General features: G+C 40.8%; 1 protein-coding gene across 1 annotated transcript in view; it reads left to right on the top strand.

Moving 5' to 3' along the window:
* Positions 1 to 20,434, top strand: part of LOC139654121 (protein diaphanous homolog 2-like) — a gene marked incomplete at its 3' end in the record, with an annotated part of 136,222 nt that overhangs the window by 96,007 nt on the left and 19,781 nt on the right. Inside the window, exons 13-14 of the mRNA XM_071531159.1 lie at positions 1,724 to 1,822; positions 6,747 to 6,841. Of these exons, the coding sequence (XP_071387260.1) occupies positions 1,724 to 1,822; positions 6,747 to 6,841 (194 nt within the window). The remainder of the gene's footprint in view (positions 1 to 1,723; positions 1,823 to 6,746; positions 6,842 to 20,434) is intronic.

The raw sequence follows: 20,434 nt of genomic DNA, 5'->3' as shown, positions 1-20,434 counted from the left end.
ATATTTAATTATTTCATCACCGAAAGACAAAACTCTGTTTCCTCATTGCTCCAGAAGTGAGATGCTCTCGTTGCCGCCATTGTTTGTGTTTTTCTGTTACGTCACTTGGCTGAAGCCGCGCCTGCGCAGGTAGTCGGCAGCGGTCAGAAACCGGGATAAGATGTATACATGCAACAGTATCCCGGTTTCTTTCGGAGTACTCCAGCTAGCATAATCAGGTTTCTCAAAACCGGGATAAGGGCTTATCCAGGTTTCTGAAATCGGGATATGATGTTTACATGTGAAAACACAAAAATGGGATACTTCAAAAACCCAATCATAACGGCGATACTCAAGTCCATGTAAACGCAGTCATTGTTTCATATCAGCCTCTGAGGCTAACAAACCAACCTGGAAGGAGGATAATTTGCGAATCAGCAGTTCAGGAATCTGGCTTGCCTTGTGACCCAGACCAGCCTGGAGGCACCATAGAGCAGCAAGCTAACTAGCTTGCGAGCTGGGGTTTAGCTTGGCATCAAAGCTAAGTTAGCCTATAAATGATTGATAAATAAATCAGACATTCCTTCATATGCTAAAATGAAAGGCACAATTCTAACAAAGAGTTTGTATACAGTTAGCGGGCTAAGCGGGCTAACACAGTTGCTTGGCTTGATAAGAGGCAGGTGACTTGTGACTTGAGGAGTGGAACAAGCCTTCCAGGCTGCAGCCTCTGAGTCAACCATGGGGCCAAAAAAGTGTGTAATGTTAAAGGGGGCTATCATCGCTCATATCCTCCTGTCAACACCTTCAGGTTTTACCATATGTGCAGTGGACTCTTGAGTGTAAGGCTGAGCACAAAAGACAACATTTATTTTAACCAGTTCAGCACCATTGTTGCCATTTAGTTTTTAAGAGCAGTATGCTTTGTGAGAACAACTCTGACATAATAACTGGCATAACCCAAATTTTCTTTCTTTCAATGGTTTATCTATTTTATATCACAAAAGGCACCAACAATGTCCCATTTATATGTATTTATATTATATAAGTACTATATATGTATTATAAGTACATTTCTGGTTGTGCTGGAAGCATGAGAAAGTGATCGCTCTGCCATGGAGCGGCGCCTGGTGCTGCCACCTCAGCAAGGCCCTAAGTCTCTAGCTAGACTCTTCTCTTCTGTGGTTCCCCGGTGGTGGAACGAGTTGCCAAACTCCATTCGATCCGCAGAATCCCTCTCTATCCTTAAGAAAAGGCTAAAGACCCAGCTCTTTAGAGAATACCTCCTTTCATAAAAAAAAAAATTGATGCACTCTATGCATTACCTCATAGCACTGCCTTGTAGCACTCCCTCGTAGCACCTATGTCCTGTTGGACCAGAACTTAGCTTGTTGCACTGTCTCGTAGCACCTTTGTCCTGTTGGACCAGAACTTAGCTCTATAGCACTTACTCTCGTTGTTCTCTCCTATCTAGAAACTTGCTTGTGTTGTATGCAAATCTCATGTGTAAGTCGCTTTGGATAAAAGCGTCTGCCAAATGTGAAATTGTAAATTGTAATTGATTGATCAGTTCAAATGTTAATATTTCAATAATGGAAAAATGACAACCATTTGCCTCCTATGAATTTAACGATTTCACTTTGTTAGGGAGGTCTTGAAAAGACTTCTAAATATGTATTTTTTTATTTAATGAATTGCCAAATGTTAATATAGAAATGCTAAACACATTATTTTTTTTCTACAGTAAAAAAGGATGTGGATGAGACTGATGACAGAGTGACCCAGTTCAAGAAAAAGACGAAAGAGCTTCGGATCCTGGATGCCAAGACAGCACAGAACCTATGTAAGTACATGCAGTTTTGTCCATCTTTAAACTCCTGCACCCCTGGCATCTATAGTCTAAATTTATTTTTGTTTTGTTTTGTTTTGTACTGTACATTTTACAATCAATAACCACATGTTTAACACCATCAATTTATGAAGTGGTATAGGCTATTCTGTTCTATTTTACAATGACAACCCTTTTATGTGTCAATGTCTGTGTTATTTTCCTTGACACCTCATTTACATTCCCCCCCCAAACAGCTTTGAAAGCCCTTAATTCAATATATGTAATATTGTTTTACCTGAGCCTTTTGGGAAATGCTTTCTTGGCAATTGTTCAGTGGTCACCACAGCTGCATATAGATTGCATCCAAGCTCCCCATCTGTAATGATTTGTAAAGCAAATGTCTAACAGAATTGAGCACTGAAGCTACGTGGAGATGTTGTCATAGTTTTAGTAGCCTGTGTGGAGCAAATGTTGAGTGATCACCATAGATTTATTTACCTCAACTTCCGACCTTTGGTTGATTTTGGTGCCGTCATGTGTGGAAGGGGAGGTCTCTTGGCTTGGTGATCATCTCAGGTTGGGTATAAGTTAACAATAAAAAGCTTATGCCTCAGTGTTGCACTGACAGTTCTCAACCTTGCGCCTTTTCTTCCCCCTATGAACTCCCTTGGTCCCATCTCCATAAAGTGTGTGTATGAATTCATTACACCAAGAAATGGGTGACTGCCGGAAGCCTTCTGTTGATTGATGGGGGGAGCATGAGAAAGCAATTTTTATTGCGTCCCCCACCCTGTAGGGATTTCTGCTGCAGCCTGGATATCCCTTACCTCAGAGATACAATACAGCCGATAACTCCTCATGAAATATGCATGTTAAATGCTAAGATTACAAGTCACAGAACCCCCCCCCCCCCCTTGTTCTTGTTTGTCCCTGTTTTTGTTTTCTCTTTCTCTTATACGGGAAGAGTAGAGGGATATGCCATGGAATACATCAGTCTGGGATGAATATATTTATAGGTGAAGGATAAATCGCTGTGTACTGCAGTTGAGGGTTGCACAAGTGGGAGCAAACTAGAATGTCAAAATACTCTGAGGGATATATATCAGAAACATCAACCATGTGCCTCCCTAGCAATTCCCTTCCTATGTGGCGGTGATAGCATTGACAGTGGCACATGGGGGCTTCATATCATTGCCTCTTCCATGAACAGAGGACAGATGAATGAGTTTATCAGGGAAAATATTGGGGTCTGATGTCAGGAGTGGGCAGGCGAGTTGAACATACGGATGACACACAGAGTGGGGTTTGTGTGTGTGTATCTCCGAGCGCCAGTGTGTGCATGCCATTGCATGAGCACTCGTATATGGGCTCTGACAATGTTGATCGGTGTTGCTGCCATCTTTGATTACAACCCTGGCAGATGGGCTTCGATTTTGGCAGGAAGCAAATACAAGTGTAGAAAATCTCACCTCCAGAGCGGCGATGGCTAGGAGACATGTGCTCCTACACAGCTCCCCCGAGTCGCCTTGACACACACTACTGCATCATAGATCACATTCACTGCCTGCCCTTGAACCCTCTAAGCTCTCTTTTCAATTTTGATGTGTGTTAGTGTTGAAAGGTCAAGGATGGTGGCTGAGATGGGGTTGGTTGGTGGGATAGAAGGTAATTTAGAGATGTCAGTGCCAGTTTATGTAATCTGATATAATGATTATGCAAACCCTTACTAAACCAGCCTGATAAAGCTTGCATTTTGTCCACTGTGCTTGTACCTCACACTGAGATCAAGATGACCATGGCTCGCTAGACATGCTTCCATGAGCATGAATCAACTTTCCCAGATATGGGATGAGCTGTTATTTACTGTATCTTTGGATTGCGCAATGGACTACCCAGTCAAAAATAACCCCTTCATTAACTTGTACTCACTCTCTTCAAACCCCAGAATTTTCTGGGGTTTCCTTTGTTCTTGAAACATCAATGAATGATGAAGTGAATTTTATTTTATTTCTTAAGTCTTTACTCCTTGCTATGATTTGTTTTTTTGGGTTTTTTTTTCTTTTTTTGCAAATAGGTTTCTCAGAGAGGTGTTATGTATGCTAGTTGTCAAACAATGAGCTGAAACATGATACCAATTAAAATGCAACTATTCTTTTGCAATGAAATGGCCGTGCAAGAATATTCTCTTCAACTCTAAGCCTTTACAATATATCTAAATTGTGTTTATTAACCAGTTTCACCCGCAGTAATCTGTAATTTCATCAAATAGGGTGTCTTTCTACCCTCTACCCTTCTACCCCTTGGATACTGTCACACTGTTAATCACTTACCAAAACTTGCTGGAAACTGGAATTTTCCATTTCACATTTGAAAACCAACCAAAGTGATTTTCTTGAAAATCAAAAATGTTTGTCCTTCCCTAATTTTGTTCACCATTGATTGTGTTTAGTTAGACCTAGCTAGACACATTCTCTGTAAAGTCCTCTGAGACATGCTTGTGATAAAAGGCTATATAAATAAAATTGACTTGACTTGAAATCACTATAAATCAAATTTATATCTGAATATCTTGTTTGAACCATACACTGTAAAGGTAGGTTTCTGCAGGGCCGTTTTGAAGCCAAAAGATTGGGTATACAATCGCCGCCATGTTGACATTTCCTGGAGCCAGCGCAGCCAAAGCGAGGCTGAGGGTCATCTGCAGAGGCACAGCAACGCCTGCTATTGGCCCATAATCGGCGACCTGTCTATCACTAGGAAAACAACCCGTTTTATGTTCGTTATATATCGTTATTAACACAATTATTTTGAAAATCTCCATACGGACAGACATTAGAAGAAATTAAATTAGCTGCTGAGACCATAACCATAAAAATGACTTTATATTTTGAGTGAGAAGTTGGGCTGTGGTCCCATTGACTTGCATGGAGTTGAGCCAGGTTTGGAGTCTTTTTGGAGCCGGCCTTATTGGCTTCAAATTCACTTGTGGTTTTGGCTGCTTGGTTCGAACACCATTTGGTCAGGTTTTTCTTTTTTTTGTCACACCATGACATTCAATCATATCATTCAAATATTAACACATGTAAGCACTGCTATAATTGGTTTGTCCTCAGAAGACATGCTCAGGCAGCTAGCTTACTATTTCCTGGTAATGATGTGATTAAAGCTGGTGTGAAGTGTGAAAAGCTGGTAGAAACATTACGCAATTAATGTCATCTTCTTTGGTCAAATGGATTGGTTCGTGCATGGCAAATACTGCTTTCATTGGCATAAAGTTAACTAAATTTCAACTTTTGTCCCACCTTTTCCCTGTGTCTTGTGCTTGGTTTGCAAGCTATACCAGCATGTGCTGCACAGAGAATTGCTCGTTTCTTATCGAAAATTAATAGAGATGGAATTGGAATTGTCACTTGGCGGAGCATGCTTGGTGGGGCTTCACCATTACTCAAAACACATGTCTTGCAGCTGTGTTGCATTGTGAACTATTGAGGCTACTGTCGGTGGAGAAATGGGTATCTCTTTCTCTTGGATTTCTTGCTGTGTGATAAATATCGGTGCAAAGTGATGTTTAGAAAGAATAAATTCCTCTTCAGTTCTGAGGGACTGACCAAAACCTGACATTCACTATTTGTTTTAGATCGTTGGATTTTTTTCTCTTATTAGACTCCATTGTAACTGTGCTGGAAGCATTTTGACAAGACATCATGTCAGCTGTCTTTGGCTAGTTATCCACGAGAATAAGAAAAATACACCACCAAACAACAAAATGATCCCTGGAATGCAAGGTACATCACCAGTAGCTGTTTTCTAACAGCGTTAAAGTGTTGTGGGGTGGATATTTTATTTTAAAAGGTAGCAGTTTCTGATGTGTTTCTGACTATTCCTACAATGTGACTATCACACTCTGGAATTAACTAAATTAAATACTGAAGCACTGTGTGATGCCACAGCAGTAAGAATGTTACAAAATTTCCACAAGGTGTTGCATTCACACACCCATCACACTGTTTTCCTGCCAAATGATTCCTCACACATTTTGAACCTGCTGGTTATTAGCTGCTCCCGTCTGCACTGCAGGCACAACCATAATTGGGGGAAAAATTTGGTGATACAGTAATACATAATCACTTTGTTTGAAATGAAATGGTAGGTGAATAACCCTATATTATATAAATACCCATATATTTATATATTTATAAAGATCCATATATTTATGGATCTGCTCCCTCTCAGTGGTTGCTCCATAAAATACAGGCATCAAGTCCTGCTGCTGTAGAAGTACAGCAGCTGCTGAGTGACTCTCCTCCAGCTCATTACCAAAACTCCACCTGTGACTTCCACCTGGACCCACCATCAGCTCCAATTTCCACAGCAGGCACCCCACCTGGAGAGTGAAACCCCCACCACCCTGTCCCCAAGGAGAATTCAATATGCTTCTTTGTATCCACCCAAACTTCAATAACCTCCTCCCCCAAAATAATAATAATAGTAATAATAATAATATCAACAAGTTACTATTTTGCCTGATTTCGGACCAAATAACTGCTTACCTGGGATTTTGTTTGTTTGATTTCTTTGTTGGCACATTATAATATATAATAAATACATTATATTATTATTATTATTATGATACTGTATATTTTCTTTTTTTTTCTTTTTTCTTTTTTTTTTAAAGGAATGATTGAGCAGAGATGGTATTATTTTTGCACCTTTCACTGTTACTGGTAAATCTTGATGTTTTCCTTCCCAATTTCTGTCAGGTTGACACAAACAATCCTATTGAGGGGTAGAAAGTGTATTACTTTTTCCAAGTGACAAGTTAGGTCTGTGGTCATTTTGTCTGAGGAGCGATGAGTGCTGAAATGTCTCTTTGAACCCTGCGGTCTAATAAAAAAAGGGGAGGAAATGACTCTCTCTTCCCTCTCCATCACAACAGCAATTTTCCTGGGCTCGTTCCGCCTGCCTTATGAAGAGATCCGGGACATTGTGCTGGAGGTAGACGAGGAAAGACTGAGCGAATCACTCATCCAGGTGAGACTGATGTTCAGTGCTGTGTGTTAGTTTTTCCAAGAGAAAAAATGTTTGAGTGAGAGAGAGAGAGTGTGAGAGAAAGAGAGAGAGAGAGAGAGAGAGTGTGTGTGTGTGTGTGTGTGTGTGAGAGACAGAGAGAGAGAGCGAGTGTGTGTTTGTGTGTGTGTGTGTGTGTGTGTGTGAGAGAGAGAGAGAGAGAGAGAGAGAGAGAGAAAGAGGGAGAGAGAGAGAGCTGTACTTGCTTGTGTATGTGTGCTCATGCCTTGCACTTACTTTTGTGCTCAGGCATGTGCAGAAATAATTTTGCACTGTGTTCTGTGCCTAGTCGCTAGCTTGGTGACCCCATTTGAAACTGGGTATGGTCTTTTTTTGACACAAGTTAGTCTCACCTCATTCTCACATGGACCATAGAGACCCCCATTCATCCTCTTATAATGGATGATGCAGGACATGGCTTGGCAAAGTCTCTCCAACTCCACCCTCCTTTCCTCTTGCCTTTGTCTTAAACCATGATTGATGAGCTTCCTAAAGGCTCCCTGTTTAGTCATTGTTTCTGTTTTTCTTGTCTCAGAAAGCAGTAATTGCAAATGGGGTGGGTCGTTTGAGGTAAAGATGCATCACTTGGCAGCATGAGCCACAATATTCACTGACATTGCCCGCCCTATCCTTTTATCAAGCATTTCTGCAGTCCTGTTGCCTTTTGTCTCTCAGTTCCATTTGTGAAGTAGGAGGTGTAGACCTCAGGAGTGAGCAGTGAATGAAAGAAGACTCGATTTCAATATAATCTTGGCAGTCATACATTGTTTTGTGTGCGTTTGAACGTACACCAATGTTATATTTTTGGTCAACCACCAGGGGGCATCGTTCATGTGTGGTGTTCACCCGAGCTCGTTGAGTCGGGAGGTCTTTGAAAAAAAGAGGAAGATAAGACCCTTGTAGCGATATATGTGTCCTCCATTTTCCCGCATGGCTTATCAACAAACACATGCACAGGAGCTCGTCTACTTCCTCTTCACTACTTAGATGCCAGACAGTAGTAAAAGGTGGTGAGGCAATATATATTTAGATGGTGCCTATCTAGGAGAGCGGCCCTGCAGGACTATTATTTTGAGCTCTGATAACCTTTAATTGGCTGGCAATCTGGCAGAGTACAGAGTGCAAGTTATGCCATGCCAGCCCCCCCTCTGCTTTGTGAAGGAGAAAGGAAGTTAACGTGTTGACCTTTTCCCTCACCTTCAGCCTTTTCGCAGCAAAGTACAAAAACTGTATATCTGTCAATAGCGCAGCCATATCCCCAACCCCATCCCCACCAGGGCCTCGTTACACACACCACCAGACAAAATGGATAGACTGGGTAAGTCTGGGTGGGGCAAGGGAAAAAGAAGCACGCTCCCCACTGTCAAACAACTACCATCAAATTGACCTTGAGCAAGGCACAGAAACACCAACTGCTCCAGTGGAGTTGCTCAATAGCCAGCAATTTGAGACGGTAGGTGTATAACCCTCTGTCCCCCCAGTGACTCCCCCAGGTAGTTACAACATTACTGCATATCTATTACTAATGATATCCACAAGCAAATCCTCAGCAGATTATAAAGTTATATAGACAGCAGCTGCTTACAGTAATGTTAGTACTAGACCTGCATTATGACTTAATAATAAATAAATAATATCTAACAAGCTGCATATCAATTTAGGCGCTGGCCCAATATAATAAATTTGCTCAGTTTAGATTGCGGCTAATAATGGCCAACCCTACCTGACCAAAAGAAAAAAGGCACATCTGCATCCTTAGTCTCTTCTCATCTTTGAGTGCTTTTCATTTTGGTCAGGCAATGCCTGCTTTTGCTGCAGAGATGGTCCCTTTCCTTTTTAGCACCTTTGTCTTCCTCTGCGCAATTGATGTGTTCTTTTCACTTGAAATTTTCTGTTGATGAAGTTTGAGTTTCTGTACCGCTCTTTTCTTTGTCAGTTCTGGCACGGTGGCTATTGCTGCCCATGCTAACTAACCAGTTCTTTTATTCTAAGGAAACTGCTGCTACCGCAAACGTAAAATGCATCACTACCTGTGCACCACAGGATTTTCCTCGGGACAGTGCAACCTGCTTCTAGGTTTTTAGGACGGCAAATGTAAAAGCTTTCACAAACTGGGTATATGAATGAATCACTAATGTGTGATATCGATTGCCGATGGAGAATAGCAAAACAGACATGTATTTATATGGAAATTTGATAGATTACTTAAAAAAGTGTTCTTTGACAACCATCCTGGTGAAATAAGGGTTAAATGGGTATACGATAATCATGCAGAAGTGATCTAGCAAAGTAAACGAGCTGGTAAGCGACACATGTCTGAGAAATACAGTTGGAGCAATACAGAGGCACCGAGGGGGAGCAAAGAGACTTCCTGCTGGGTGACACAGCTCTGAGTGTGGGCTCCATCTGCACAGTGCTCATCTACACTCATTATGCTGATTAATCACTCCACACCGCCCACTTTCAGCCACACGCCAATCACCATTTATTCACATGGACAACTGCACACAGAGTAGAGAGAGATGTCTGCCTGGCCTGGGCAATAAAAACGGTAATGTGTACACCCTTTTGTTATTGTTAGTAGGAGTGGGTGATTGTGATGATGATGATGATGAGTGCACTTAGACTAAAAAATAGAGGCGCAGGATGGTGAGCGGCACGCAGGGTGCAGAGCTCATATTGAAGAAGGGAAATATGTCAGTCAGAAGTGAGAAGAAATGTCTCTGCCCTTCTGTTGACCTGTGTTAAACTAATCACCTCAGCTAATGTGCTTTACAAGAGTTTAAGTTTCCCCCATCACTGGGGGTGGGTGGATGCAAGCTGGCAGCCACACAACCTCCCAAGGGCCACTGGTTGTTGTTGCACATAGGCTAGTTCTGAAGATGCTGAAAACATGTCAAAATTTGTGCTCTTAACAACAAAAAGTATAAAATAGGCTATGCCAAACAAAAATGACATATCACTGGGCCTTGTCAAATTCCATGGCTCACTTGTTAAGTCGTTTATAGATAAAGCACATATTGCAACACCATTAGCTAAATATTGTTAGCTATTTGTTAGATTTTAGTATCCTATGTTTCCTAAGATCGTATACATGCTTTTCCCATTGCAGTAGTGTGCTGTACTGTGCCTGTACTGTCATGGTACAGTATGATTTTCCATTATATTTTGTTCAATGTTCAGTGCGGTTTTGGTACAGTAAAAGCGTGTTGATACAGCATCCTTATGTATCTGATACCACCCCGCTTTCAAAGGGTGCTGGCACGATTGACATCATCACGCATGTGACGCACAAGCAGTGCACAGGGTCAATGGTCATTTTTAAACACCCAGCTGTTGTAAACAAACAGAACGAAAGTGGAAGGTCAGCAAAAGTTGGGAAAGAGACAAAACAACGACAACACACTGCAACAATGGGAAACAGAAGAAATACAAATGCTAATCGCATTACGGGCCGATGACAAAGTGCAGAGCGTGTTTAAGTTGAGGCATGGGTTATGTTGGAATATTGATCGGTCTTTCCGGAAGAGTAACAAATGGAGGAGCAGGAAAGGAAATGGATAAGTCATTTTTTACATCAACCTAGGTTAACTTCTCTGAACACGGTCCCATATGATCAAAACTGCAGTGGAAAACCAAAAGGGTACAGATCCTGTGCTGTACTGTGCCAAGCCATTTCCAGGCCCTGCATGGGTAAAGTACAGTACTTGTGCAGTGGAAAAAACATACACTTGATTTTATGTGCTCAGTGATTTTATTTATTTATTTATTTTTTAAGTGTTTTGAAAATGAATGTTTGAAGTTTCATTCATAAACACTAATGAGCATTCAAAACTTGAAAAGTTATTTTTGTGCTGGCTCTACAAAGCTATGCAGTACTGAACAGATCCTATGGCACACCTGGCTCACAGAAGGAGAATAAAATATTGAAAAATCCACTCAAGTTCAAAATTCTGCCTCTGCTTTATTTTGACAGAGGAGAGTGAGGCTCAATGACAAGCAAGGGAGGAAGGAGGAATGAAAGGAAAGAAGGAATCAAGGAAGGAAGAGGTGTTCATAAAGCATCTAAAATTCTGTAACTCAATCTTATCATCTTCCTGCTCTGTCGACATGTCTAATGTAATGATTTGTCAGCTGAATGTGGCAGCGTGCTGGCCTTGAAGTACCCCTACAATGTGTCACCCTGGCAGAGCGGATAGATTGGAGTTGATTGGCTCTCCTTATTCTGCATTAGGGCCCATCAACGCCTCAGAGATGATGTACACATCCCTGAACGCCAGCAGACAGGCCTGGCTCTCACCATCCATCCAGCTTCCGTATGAATCCCCGCAATTCCACACTTGTTTTCACATCCATGCACCCAGTATACAGACATACATGCAAATGGACAGACAATGTCAATTATCCCCTCTCCCCTCCACTCTCTGCACAGCTGTGCCATTTATCATCCAACCAAGAACCACATGCGGGATCCATGTGATCTATGTGTGCACACATATGTGCACACCGACACATGCCAGCATGTGCATGAATGTGCACACACACATTTCGTTTACTTATACATTGAAATCCTCAGCCAGCTGCAATATTTATCTTATAGGCTTAGTAATGGTGGACAGAGGTCAGTTTTAGATATCAGGTCAGCTTCGTCAAATGCAAGGAGACATCAGAGCCACCGCACTACAATACCCTGAATAACAATAAGATGAAAAGGTGGACAATGAAAGACAATAATGAACGTTGGCTCACTGAAAAGAGACTGCGCCTCAGAAAGCCTGGCAAAGGTCTGCTTTAAAAGGGCTGACAGCCTGACAAAGCCATTCATTGCTATTGTTGGCTGGCGACAAGCAGCAAGGGAAGAGTCCTGTGGAACTGCGTTGTGTGGAAAGGGGACAGGCACGTGTGCTCAGGGCTTCAGGGGCTTGGTTGCATTGTGTTTGGGTTCAGTTTGACCCTCCAGCCCCCCTAGTGTCTTTGAGCAGCACCCACGCTAAGGGCATGGAGATCAGCACGTTCAAGCTCGCTCCCATTGTCTGCACCCTGACAAGGCCACAACCTGTGAGTCTTGCGTTCAGACTCTCCCCTCTCTTTCTGTATTCACTACACATAATACAGTTCACACATAAAAATACTGATGCTCTATTCAAGGCCATAGAAACTTCCGACATTCGTCAGAAAGTCAGTGAAGGCCAATGGTTGTAGGCTGGGGGTTGGACAATGCTGAGACCTTGCTGCCTCGTTTGTGTCATAATGTCATAAAGGATTTCCTTTTTATATATATATATATATACATACATACATACATACATACATACATACATACATTTATTTATTTATTTTTTTGTCAGTTTGTCTGCAGCTCAGCAAGATAATTCACAAAACAAACCCAAGAAAGGGAAGTCCACTGCCAGGAAGCTATTGTCTTAAGTTGGCTCTCCTTTGGTGTCTTAATCTCTCCAAAAGCCCCTCACAGCCTCTTTGCCCCACGGGGAAGGCTTAACTGGCATAATGATGGTATTTGGTCCCATGCCCTCATAGTTCTTGCCAATGGAACACATGGGGGCCAAACAATGCCCAGATAATTAATAAGCACTTGTAGACTTGAATACTTTGTACAATAATCAACTGGTTCACATGCAGGGGGTTATTCATACAACTCTCTGGCAGGGTCAGTGTGACATAATGGGCTGACACCGTCACACTAGAGTGCTTTCAAACAGCATCACCACCTGCTTTTGATCATTTGCATGTTCCGTAAGAATTTTATAAAAGCACACTGCAGCGCAAAACAATGTCACCTGCTCTAGTCAGATGGTATATTTACACTGACTTGGCAGTTCATGTGTATGAATAAGAAATTACTTTACTGTGATGTCTCAGCACCGGTGTCAGTTGGCAAAAGTGTAGCATTTTCCATACCATAGCCTAAATGAGAACAAATTTTATCTTGTTTTTATCATTATGATGGAGGGCAATGTTCATATTCCCTTCAACTTGTGTGTCTATTAATATGTTGTGCTGCTGAAATAATATCTTGTCAGTCATCAGTCATTGCTCCGCTTGTCCCCAGAAAATGTATATACTGGGCTATTACTGAGGATAAGGCAGTGGTATTGTGGGTCCATCAAGGCAATCAGAGTCCCAGGAAATTTATGAATAAGTTCAAGTGATCATGCCACGGATTTTGTGCACCACAGCACTGTTCGAATTGAATTTGATAAACAAGGGCCGTAGTCTCTAAGAAAAACTATATCCACAGAAGTTAGGAAGCTTTGTTTGTTTTGTTGTTTTTTTCTATTGGATGGATTAAGTGGTAGTGGCTTCCAAGAATTTAAATGCATGCTAGAAATTGTACTCTCTATGCTATCTTCCTTTGTCTTCGCTTTTTTTTTATTATTATTTTTCTTGTACAATGTTTCTGCTGGAGTAACTCGACCTCCCATGTTGCTAAATTGGAACGGCTTGGGAAATTGTTCTTTGTTATGTTCCTGGAGAGAGAGAATGCATGGATTACAGTTTACAGCTCCTTAAAGTTCCTACAATACACGCATACCCTCTTCTAATGCCCCCAGGCAAATATAAGCTTTTAAGGTCTAATCAGCTTTTCTACCCCCATTATGCAGAAGGAAGCCATGGTCCCTCACGCACTATATATAGTTTAGCAGACGTAGAAACTCTGTGATGTCCAATTATGGCCCATTTCTAAATTAACCCTGTCACATCAAAGCTCATCACTAGATTGACCTTGGTGGATCAGAGCTAATGCTCACTCACAAAGAAAATAGGAATGCACAGAGATGCAAGGACCCTTTTGAAGAGAAGATTTTTGTTCACCATGATCTTATGTCCAGAAATGACTTAATCTCTCAGTATTTGCTCATCTTGTACTTCAATCAGGAGAGACTAGGATGAATGCTCGAATTAAAAACTTTATTCATGACATGAAGCAAGATGTAAACTTTGGCGTAAGCTCCATGGAGGAACTCCTCCCATTCGTGAAGTTAGGAGTACATCCGGGATAGATGTAGGAATTAGGATGTCCCCCTGGGGAGTTCCTCTGGAGCCTGGACATTGGTGGTGATGGGGTGGTGGAGGGACGAAGGTAAGCACAGCGACTGGAATGACAGCAGCATACGGCATACAGCGATCTGAGAGCAGGGCAATAGCATAGAAGGTGACGTGTACATACTACCGTCACTTAGACGATTGGCTCTTTGAAAAAGAGAGGGAAGTGACGGCTAACTCTGATTGGTTCCCTGGAAAAAGAGGGAACGTGTTCACCAACTCTGATTAGGTAAAGAGAAAGCATGAATGAATGAATGAATGAATGATAAGTAGTCTTCCTGATTGAAATTGCGTAATACTTCACTTACATAGGGTCTCTTCCAGCGCTTATGTTCATATGGAAGCATACGATATCATGAAACAAATAGTTTGTAGATGTATGTCATGATGTTTTATGTGATGATAGATTGATCTGACAAAATAACATTTTTATACGGCATGCCCTAGTATGCCAGCTCAACATTTCCTTTTGTTTTATTATAATGTACAATGCATTGTTCAGTCAATGGATGCAAGACCATAGACATATCTTCTTCATCTCCATCAAACTAATTCAATAGCTATAGTTAAATGAATGAATGACTTAACAGGTAATGAATGATTATTTATTTGTATTTTATTTATTATTCTTAGTATATATTCAATGAAACAAAAGATTAAACTTGGCCCCAGATATACTGGTACTGTGTGGACAAGATTAAAATAGATAACATTTCCAACATTTTTTTTTCTTTCTCCTAGAACCAACCACTTCATCAAATAGCACAACCAAATTACATAAGCACTGCAGTATTTATACACTCAGCTGAAATCAAAGTAGGATTGTGAATGTGTGTGATTGCATCTACAGAATTAGAACCCACTAAACACCCAGTTGGACTAGTAAAGCTGCATCAAAGTTAGCTCTTTAGTTATCACAAAACCTGTCAGATTTTTCTGTTTTTTTTTTTTTTTTGCTTTTTCCTTTCAGTGAATGCTTTTGTTTCAACTAATGAAGTACTTATGATGTCAAAACAAACACTTGCATGTTCAAACAGCAAAATTATTTGTTAATTATTTGTTAAAATTATCACATATATATATATATATATATATATATAAGGAACTACAGTCTGCTTAAGCCAAACAAGAGAGTTATGTAGACTGCTGCTGAGCAGCTCCTATTTCCCTTCCCCACCCAGGACCCGCCACTCGATCTAGCTGGGGGAGATGAGAGGCAGTCAACACTAAATCTTTAAGCACGCCCAGTTTTTGGTGTGTGTGGTAAGCTAACTCTCGTCAGTAGATGATGCGGCCCTGGGGGCTTGTTTTGCGGAATATCAGAGTGGCTTCTTAATGTTTAATGTCGGCCAATGTATTTTATATTACCCCATCTCCGTTTCAAAAGGAAAGGCTAATGACTAATGCTGCACCACCACTATTCATTTGTAATTAGCATTGCCCTATGTTGTGTGCAAATGCACTGGTGAGAATATCAAGGAAATGCAATGAAAAAGTGTCCAGCATCTTTTGTATTTAAACTCAGCATGCCTCAATGAGTAAAGTGTGCACATAATTTGAAGCAGTCATTGGATGATATCAGGCCTTTTAAGAATCAGTGGAAAACATTTGTATACCAAGGAGGATTAAGGCATGGGCAAGAGGACATCATACATATTACACCTATTCTTCGACCTTCTGATTGAGCATGGGAATGTATGTCAAAATGATACAATCCAATGTTTAAAAAATAATCACTGTCACAACATTCACACATACTGTATGTATAAGTGCATACATGTAAGGATACAGTGGTATACCAGCATACTTTTCTGAAGTACAGTTTAACTGTAGGTCAGACCAACTGTTAGTATAACTTATTTCCTCTCCCTGACCCCGTAATCTCTCAGTTCAACGTAAGTGTAGTGGCCATTCACACATGTACACAGAGCGGTTCCATCAGTTTCCCCAGAACACTATCACTGCTTTCATTTATCGGGATATGCTGTACTGGACTATGTAAAAAAAAAAAAAAAGCCGTTCTCTAGTGGACTGGTGGGTTTTGACTGCCATCATTTCTACCTCCCTATTCAATTAACAATGGCAATCCACCAAGCTGGATAGAATAGAACCTGTATTCCTTTCCTGAGTGATTTTGTCCAGCTTACATCTTTTGTGCAACAACAATGTGAACATCATCACCTATGTGCCCTTTTTGCGCCCTATTTCAGCCAGAGGTAGCTAGTTTTAATGTTTCCTATCCTAAAGTCAACCTGTGGTTTTACCTGGGGGGGAAATAAATAAATAAATCTTTACTTTATCTCCACATCGGTATGCAACTCTTCATCTTTAAAGCTATGAATTATGACAAATTTTCTTTAGTATCCGTTTCTGCTGGCAGTCCTACCTGGGAGAGGAAATGTCATTGTAGGATGCACACATATCACTTTAGATGTCAAAGGCAGCAGTACATGCCTTTTTATCTTGTCATATATATTTTTGATTTCAGATGTTTTGTTTCTATTTTATATTGTCTATTGTTATATTTATATTTATTATGTGTTTTATGGAGTAAAATACACTGACTATTCAAGAATAATATTCACTATGCATACTGGCCGTTGGCCATTATAGAACTCCCTCTTCACACATTTCACCTGGATCTATCTTGCATTATTGGTTGGAACTTAAGTGTAGCAGGCGTTCAGTAAGCATGCAGTCAAAATTGGGACTCTAGTCATTAGTCATATCAGCTCATGAATATTATCTTTCACATACACACATGCATTTCAATATCACTTTGCACTTGTTAACATAATTTCCTCCATTGACTATATAATATGTGTGGTAAAGAAACACTATATATAGTTTGGTTCATCAAAAAATATGTGCATAGACATACCCTCCCTTTATTTTTAGACACATTTTTAAATAAACATTTCCCTTCCTTTTTTCATTGTAGCAAATTCCAATGTGTCACATATAACCTTAATACACACTGACTAGGTAGTCTCACAGCAAACGCCAGCGTTGTCAGCTTTCTCTCTGCTATGCACTGCTTTCCTTCACCTCGCCATGGCAACAACCTTTGCAGCCAGGCCTCACAAGAGTCCTTCGTCCTAGCCTTGCTTGTTATTATTGTTTATCTCTCTTGTCAATCACCCAGATCACCGTGATGCTCATCCATATGCATGGCCCCATCATTACCTGTGGTAGCCCTTTGGCTGCAGGTTCTGGCAGTGCCCATGCCAGCCTTTGTTCCCTGCTGTAACAACAGGTGATTGTAGCAGCCTGGCACATTGTTGGGCATCATTTGCATGGTGTAAAAGTGCACATGTGGGGCAAGGCGATAAGTATGTCTGTGCATTGGGCCTGTTGGATTAGAGCTTAAGCAGGAGAAACTGGGTCCCCCTTGAGCTTAATTGTGGTTTATTTTGGCACACAGCACATAACCCCCTTCTGCATCAAATGCTAATTTAACAATGAAATGTGAAATACATTATGCTGGATTTGGTAGAGCTGGAAAAATAATACAGAAAACGAGGAGTAGCATTGAATAAACAAAGTAAAGGTAGGGGAAAGGAGAAGGGGCTGGGCTTGGTGCAATACCAAATGTGTTTCAGAAAATGATGGCCGGGACCCAAGGTACTACATGTACTTTTCACTGATCATCACCACATCGCTGATCTCTAGCCATCGGGTCTAAGCCAGGTACTTTGTCCGTAGGTCTGAATATTGTTTAAAAACACAATTGTACACACACACACACACACACACACACACACACCAATTGTTACATTTTGATTAGGTGGAGTCCATGCAGCTTCTCCTCAGGCACACTGAGTGCTGCATTTTCTTAACTGAGTGAATAAAAAAAACAAAAAAAAACTTGTTTTCTGTTTTCACTCTCCAATTCTGTGTCTTTGTTTCAGTGACAGATGGCACATCACTCAGAGAGACACTCTCAGACAGCAGACTCCCCAAACAAATTAATTTATATTACTGTTTTGTATGCTAGCTGTTCTCTGCTTATTTGATTGACAGTCCCATCATATGACAACACTGTATTAAGATGGACTATCCACAAATGAGACGTAATTGTATCGCAGTGCAGATATGTAACACAAGCTTTTCATCTCGTTTCCACCTTGAGAAGATTGATTTTTTTTTTAAATGTAATCTATGCATAGATTGTCTTCATGTGTGAGGTAGAGAGGTGTTTGATCAGAAATGATTTGATACATTAAATGATCATTTGTGGAATCACATTTTAAAGTCACCTTTTAGTTAATCTATGAGAGCCAGATCCATGAGTATGGCCTGAGGGCTCACAGCAGATTCAGGTTAGGGGTGGGATAAGCTATCAGAAGCACTCTTTGTTTCTGTTTCTCTGTCTCTGTTCTTTCTCTGTCTGCGTCTCTGTCTTCATCCCCCTTGCTCTCTCTCACTCCCTCTCCTGTGCCCTTTTTCTGTTCTCCTTTTCTCTCTCCCAATATCTATCTCTCTGTATATCTCTTTCTTCATCTCTTTCTGGCTATATGAACCCTCCATTCGCTGTGTTAATTTCCTCCTAATCCTGCTTCACACCTTCCACGGTAAATGTAAGTGCTCAGGTGTGCACATTTCAAAAATTTGCCCATATTTCCTTTTGAAAGACAAATTTAATGTCACACCAGGTCTGTCAGATTTCCTAGCCTCGACCCTCAAATTAATCCCTCCCTCTCTCTCTCTCTCTCTCTCTCTCTCTCTCTCTCTCTCTCTCTCTCTCTCTCTCTCTCCCTGTGTGTTTGTGTCTCTCACTGACTGCATTTCTCATTTAGTTTAATGCGATTTTGGAATCTGTCACACTTGGTTTGTTGCCTGTCAGTCTGTCGCCGGAGCTTTGCTCATAGCGAGATTTGAGGTGTTTGTACGGTTTGGCAGAGTGTAGATTGTGTATGTCTGTAAGAGCCTTTATGACTGATGTTCATTGTTCAATGTATTTACTTGCGAGGTAAGATCCCTTTTGTTCGTAGTCTTCTCTTATGTGTCACGCCTCTAATTTATTGGTCTAGATGAATTGTTGAAAGACAAATACAATAAAACCAATTGCTTATTTGTAAACACTCTCCTGTAATTTTAAATTAATAGCAATTAATAGTAGAGTGTGTCAAATTATGTTTTCATAAATATGAAAAATTGACTTGAAGGGTATGTATTGTAGTGCAACTTTACTAAACATTATCTGTCAAAACTATGCCACTTCTCATATGCAAAGCCATAACTTGATAGCCTGCATTTTCAGTTTCCAGTTCTGTGTTAGTAACCTTTTGTTTGAGATGGATGCTGCCTGCACCCACAAACTGTTGTGCACAGTTACTTTTCTTGTTTTATGAATTTAAGCTTAGGTTGAAACAACTTTTGAAATTGCATGCAGTGTCTTTTTCGAACTGTCAAGCGTTAGTTTGAAAAGTAAGGCTTTAGACCTGTTGAAAAGTGCTCTTGTCTGTCTATTCTTTTGTTATTGATTCAAACCGAAGCCTTTCACTGATTTACCCTGAGCCAGGTAGGGAGCCTGCTGAGGTGTCGCGGCAGGGAGACGACAGTCCCATGTTTCTCTTCATCACAAAACAGAAAACCACATGCTCTTCTGTCTCCCAAAATTGTGGAGAAAATCAATTAAAAGGAGAAAATCACATCTGTCAAGCACATGGCAGATATGGCTCTTCTCCTGTCTTTGTTGTAGACCTCCCATAGGCCTGACAGAGAGGAACACCAAGTTTACTTGGAACATTTTTTAGACATCATGAGCTTCTCCCTCATTTCTGCTTTATTTAATCCAGTTTAATAAGGAATTTATTGCTCTGAGAAAAGCTTTATCGATTGACCTGTCTCTCAGACTATATCTTGAGGGTTCTTGGTTTTCTTTTCATTTTGACGTCACTGTTGGGAATATGCTTCTCTGAAAAGTATATTTGACAAGCCAGGTATTGTAAAGTAGGTGCAGTAGACTTTGTAAGTTCTTCCCCATACAACAAAAGGGAGAAAAATTGACACTTTGACTCAAAGTGTAAGGTTGACACTTTGACTTCACATTAATTTATTACACAACCCTAGTATGCATAATTTTATAAGAATTGTTCAGAATCACACTCTCTTTGATTCCATATGAGGGATGGTGCGCACTGTCACTACATAAAGGCCTATATCAAGACATTTGGACATTTTACTTGCATGTGTGTTGCAGTACATCAACACCTGCTGTTTTCAACACCATCAAGTCAGCGACATGGTTAAGTGTATGTCTGATGTACGCCTAATACCCCCTTTAAACTGTATTAACTTGGCATGGGTCCACGGTTGCTGTGAAACTGCGAACTTGATTTAATGGAAGCAGGTTGACAGCAGCCGAGATCAAAGTATGGAAGTGAAAGCCCTACAGATACTGTCATCCACTACAAATGTTTAGTGAACCGTAACCTGTATCTCATTACTGTTACACCCTCCTTTACCCTTACACCCGCTTCCATTCCT

The sequence above is a fragment of the Centroberyx affinis genome, unplaced genomic scaffold, assembly GCF_046629955.1.
Source record: "Centroberyx affinis isolate AG114_WGS23_722 - 3 ecotype Tasmania unplaced genomic scaffold, CSIRO-AGI_Caff_v1 ptg002046l_1, whole genome shotgun sequence".
Taxonomy (NCBI): Eukaryota; Metazoa; Chordata; class Actinopteri; order Beryciformes; family Berycidae; genus Centroberyx; species Centroberyx affinis.
Note: the sequence above shows the minus strand (reverse complement) of the source record. Positions and strands in the feature narration are given on the sequence as shown.